General features: G+C 37.9%; 1 protein-coding gene across 1 annotated transcript; it reads right to left on the bottom strand.

Annotated features, from left to right (window-relative positions):
* Nucleotides 1-550: 550 nt before the first annotated feature.
* Nucleotides 551-1513, bottom strand: LOC142440331 (olfactory receptor 2T29-like). The gene has a single exon (XM_075542797.1). The coding sequence runs from the start codon at nucleotides 1511-1513 to the stop codon at nucleotides 551-553; it is 963 nt and encodes a 320-aa protein (XP_075398912.1).
* Nucleotides 1514-5286: the final 3773 nt, after the last annotated feature.

Genomic DNA, 5286 nt, shown 5'->3' with positions numbered 1-5286 from the left:
AATAGTGCAGTTGTAGTCAGTATATTCAGAAATGACGGTACGGTCCATAAGGGAGTCATGTTCAAGTGGACACATTTTATGAAGTATTTTGTGACACTACCACCAGAGAATAAAAATTCCAGAAAGAGTGGTGTGGGAAAAGGACTAATATTTAACTCTTTATTCCGAATTAATTTCAAATTTAAAGAAAATCAATATGAAAAAGAAAGTGTTAACAATATACTATCCATGTAAATATTTAAATTCAACTTTCGTTAATATACCCCTTCTTTTGTGAAACCATTTCCCCCTACTCACTTCTTATTTGAAAGTTCATTAACATTTACTTCTAAATATTTTCATTATGCATATACTAAGAATATGAATATTCTCTTACAGGATAATATTACAAAATACAAGAAAACTAACTTTAAAAAAAGATGACAATATGATGAAATTGAGTGATGTAGTTTGATAGGAAAATGTCATGAATAATGTTGACATATAAACCTGAAATTCTAAAATTGTGATATAGAAGTATAAGGACAAAGATACTCACTATCAATATCTGCTAGTTAATAGTTTCTTGAATAACAGGTCCCACATGAAACGTTTTCTTCAGCGCCCCTGTGACATCTTTATTCCTAAGACTATAGATTAAAGGGTTTAGTACAGGAGTGAGGATGGTGTAAAAGAAAGACACTACCATGTCCTTCTCTGGTGTGTGGTAGGAGCTGGGGATCATGTAGGTGTAGATTGCAGCCCCATAGAATAGGGTGACCACCGTCATGTGGGAGGAACAGGTGAAGAAGGCCTTCTTCCGGCCCTCTGCAGACTTCATCCTGTGGATGGTGATGAGGATAAAAGAATAAGAGCTTGAAATGACTATCACAGGGATCAGGAGCATGAGCACACAGCATGCATACATGAGTGTCTCAATGAGTGAGGTGTCAGAGCAGGAGAGCTTCATTATGGCAGGGACCTCACAGAAGAAGTGATGGATCTCCCTGGATCTGCAAAAGGGAAAGGTCATGGTGATGGGAGTGAGCATGAAGCCATCCACTGAGCCCAGGAACCAACAACCAGCTGCCAGGAGAAGACATATCCTGCGGTTCATAAGAACTGGGTAACGGAGGGGATGGCAGATAGCCATGTATCTGTCATAGGCCATGGCTGCTAGAAGAAAAAATTCTGATCCTACTAATGTGGAGTAAAGAAACATCTGTATCCCACATTCAGCAATTGAGATCTTTCTGACACATCTGACCTGGTCTATAAGCATCTTAGGCACAATGACAGAAATGTACATCACGTCCATGAGGGACAACTGACTTATGAAAAAGTACATAGGCGTTTGGAGGTGGGCATTGGAGTGTATCAAGAAGATCAGGAGGGCATTTCCAGACAAGGCCATTAGGAAAATCACAAAAATGACCACAGAGAGCAGATCAGGGTGACTTGATTGAGTGAAGAGCCCCAAGAGGATGAAATTGGATCCTCCAGTGTAGTTGGCCAGCCATGTGGTGTTGTCCATGAGCTTTACCTGTGACAGTAAAGAAAGGTTTGATGTTACACAGATTTCAATGAGGATATGGTCCCCTGAAGTGTGTGCTTAGGGTTGTGTGGGTTTATGTGTGCATCTTCTTGCTAACAAAAGAGACTTACTCTCATTATAGAATGCCTGTTCTGATTTAGGGGTAATAAATTTCTTGAAATTCACAAATTTCCAAGAAAACATTAGTGAATTCACAACTGTGACTTAAGAGGGAAAGGAATCCAATATGGTCTAATAGTCAGAACCTCTGTTAATCCGTCACTCAAGAAAAACAAGGAAAACAGTGAATAACTTTCAGCAGTCAGGGATTGGCATAAAGAATCCTATGAAAGACCACTGTGTGTTGAAAGAATTGGTAACTTATACTCAAGATGCCACAGTTCAAAGCAGTGAAGTGTACAGGTGAAAATGTCCTCTTTCATTATGTAGTGGAAACTTGAAATATCATTGCCCAATGGAACACAAAGAGGCAGAAAAAATGAGAAAAAGATGAAGAAAAGCACAAAGAAAACAACACTAATTTCTGTATGATGTTTTGTTATGGAAGTAGTCCATAATTAAATTAAATTAAGCTCCCGGCTTTAGGTCTCAACTGGAATTACAGAATCATCATGGCAGTGTCAGCCCACAGAGAATTCAAGGGCACAGGATGAGGGACACATCCAGCAACCAGACTCTGGCTTTGGGTCCAGCATCTCCTGTATCTTCTTGTAAGTTACCAAACCCTTCACTCTTTAGCCCTTCTCAAAACCCAAACCAAACTCACTGCCATCAAATTAATGTCGGCTCACGGTGACCCTAACCTGCAGAGTAGACCTGCCTCTGGGAGTTTCTGAGGCTCTGAGTGTTGACAGGAGGAGAAAGCTCTGTCTTTCCCCCTCTGAGCAGCAGGTGGTTTCAGACTGCCAACTCAGTGGATCACAGCACAAGACATAACCAATATGTCATCAAGGCTCCAAGTGACAAATGGTTTCGCCGTAATGTGAGGATTATATTAGGTTAAATAGTAACAATACTTAGAACATTACCCGGTATTGGTGAACAAAAAAATACATTTCTAATTCAGTGAGTACTAAGAGATAGGCATACTTTTATTCAGCATCTCTGTGTTAGCTCTTATAATTTGGGGATAACATATATCTTAGACACATTCCTTCATTTTCTGATTTCTACATCATTGTCATATATTTAAATTTTTGAATCTGATCATTTGTGTTGTCCAGATAAGTTGTTTATTTATTTTATTTTTATACGTCTGGCAAAGTGGAGTTTAAAGTATTCTATCTCATTATCATCAAATACATGATTCCCTAAAGTGAAAGTGATTTTCATTACTTCCTCCTTTACTATCATTTTTGCTAAATCTCAGGGAAAAGTGAAGAACTAGCATTTAGAGAGTCCATGTTATTTTACCATACCAGACTCTCATTTTTTGCACAAATATTATCAGCTTTACTGCCCTTTACAAAGAATATTTCACGGAAACTAATGCAGGGCAAAAAAATGGGAACAGCCTGAGAAGCCTTTGATTCCCAGCACTGCTTTCCTGCTCTATTTTGCTTCTTAAGATCTGTCTCTGTGTTAGAATCTTAACATAAATCAATGATAAGTTAAAGAGAAGCAAACAAAATATGATTAAACTCAAGGAAGTCAAAATATGTTACTGGGAGAAAACAGTTTACATAAATATGATCTAAAGTAAAACTTAAATGAACTACAAAGCAATTAAGAGACAGCAATAGATTAGAAATAAAACTGCCCTTTCTGAAATGATGCAATATTAGCATCTTCCACATTTTCTCGTTCCGGTATTAAACCTTTACAACTTTTCAATTTCTGAAATAGTGATTTTGAAAGCCCTTACCAACAGGAAGGAAATACCAAATCCTTTCAGTGGGAAGACATTCAAAGAAGGGAGATGAGGTGTTTCAGGAAAAGTTTACAGATGTTTCAAGCACGTTTTACGTATGATTCCAGAGACTACTTCTGATAGTCAACTTACTAAAAGTCCTAAATTCTGCTGGAACTGATTTGACATGAATATCCACGAAATCTATGTGCATTGCACAAACAAAAGTGTTATCTGTCACATCTAACCCCGGTTGACAAGGGGAAGCTGGGTTCACTATAAAAGCTACAAACAGCTCTTTACACTGCAAAACACACCTGCTAAATTAGTCTCTGTGAACACTCAAATCATAATGGTGATTCTTGCAGACACTGACACTGAAGTAGAACTTGAAGGTCATATTTGCTGGATGACTATAGGCTGGGTAGAGGAAGCGCAAGGGGCAAAGCATGCGTGCTGTCAAACCTCTGCTGCACTTTGTGAAATGTCACTGGCAACGAGCCTTATTGAATGGTCCCAGTGAGGTGGACACTGAGATGCCTCTGAAAGCAAATGTCTGCTCATTCCTACTCTTCTCAACCCATTGCTTGTTTAACTTAGGAACTCATTAGTGCAGGTGGTGGAGCAGTATAAAATCTTTTGGGGGCGATCTCAGTGTATATCAGATATTGTTCTTGTGTTTTACTGCCTAATGTGCCCAAGAAGTTGTGAGAAATGAATCCTTACTTTCTATTTGCAGAGATGAGAAAATTGTGATCATATGCCCCTCTGCATTTAGTCACAGAGAAAACTCACCTTTCAACTCCTGTGCAGGGTCCACAGCCAATAACACTGCCTCACAGCTCTGAGACACTCAGTTCCACCATCCTCAATCTTCTACTTGAGTTTTACACCACCCAGTGGGAGTTTCATTGGAGAAATAAGAGAGTTGTCCAGACATTTGTTGTTAGTGTTATCTCTCAGACATAGTCTCACTGGAATTAAAATAAGTCATTTTTCTCTTTAAATTTCCAATTTCATAAAAACGAAAACATCATCCAATAACGTGGGAAGAATAAAAAGTCAAGATAAAGGTTTTCATACAATAAGGAACAAACGTTGATGGTTACTGGGGTTGGAAACGGTTAGGCGGTAAGGGAAGCAATAGACCAGACAGAGACAGGTGTTAACCTGGGAGGAGAGGGCGATAGTATCCTCCAAGAGGGAGAAGATAAAAATAAAAAGAGGGGACAGATGAAGTGTTGGGACATTTGATAAGTTTATAAGTTGTTGAAAACTTTATCTAAAATGTAACCCCCCCCTTTAATTTACAATTAAATATTTTAACATACAGGAAGAATAGATATTGTTCTTTACATAAGAAATTGGGAACAAAAAATAATTTTCTCCAATCTCGCAATTAATAATTGTTTTATGAATAGATGCAAAGAAAAATGAGAATTTTCTTTTCTTCATAAAATAGAGAAAAACAGGAATATATTGAGGAGATATTTTCAAGAACTCCTTGGATGTATTAAAGGAGAGTAAATATTTAAGGACATTGGTTACCCTTTGCTCTGCAGTTCTGTTTACAGTTCTGTCTGCTTGAACCACCAGTAGATGATGTGAGACTTCATAACGATGTATGATGGAGTGCGGTCAAGTTACCCTGGTTTTATCTGCCCATTAGGAGTGTAGAAAATTTCTGTTGATGAATCTCCTGTGGGATATTGAAAAATAACGCAATTAAAAGGGGCAGGAAAAACTAATAAATGTCTCCATTGTATTTGTTTATATTATTTAGTTAGTTTGAGATGTCAGCAAGTTAACTTTATTCTACAGATCATGGGGCTCCAGCCAAGTTTTTAAAATCACATTTTCCCCCTTTTGTGAATTATAGAAACCTAAAAAGAAAACAGCAAAA

This window comes from Tenrec ecaudatus, chromosome 2 (genome assembly GCF_050624435.1).
Source record: "Tenrec ecaudatus isolate mTenEca1 chromosome 2, mTenEca1.hap1, whole genome shotgun sequence".
Lineage (NCBI taxonomy): Eukaryota > Metazoa > Chordata > Mammalia > Afrosoricida > Tenrecidae > Tenrec > Tenrec ecaudatus.
This window is presented reverse-complemented; position numbering and strand designations above follow the sequence as displayed.

Coding starts and splice junctions, on each gene's coding strand:
- LOC142440331 (XM_075542797.1), bottom strand. CDS start 1,513: ATGGACAACACCACATGGCTGGCCAACTACACTGGAGGATCCAATTTC.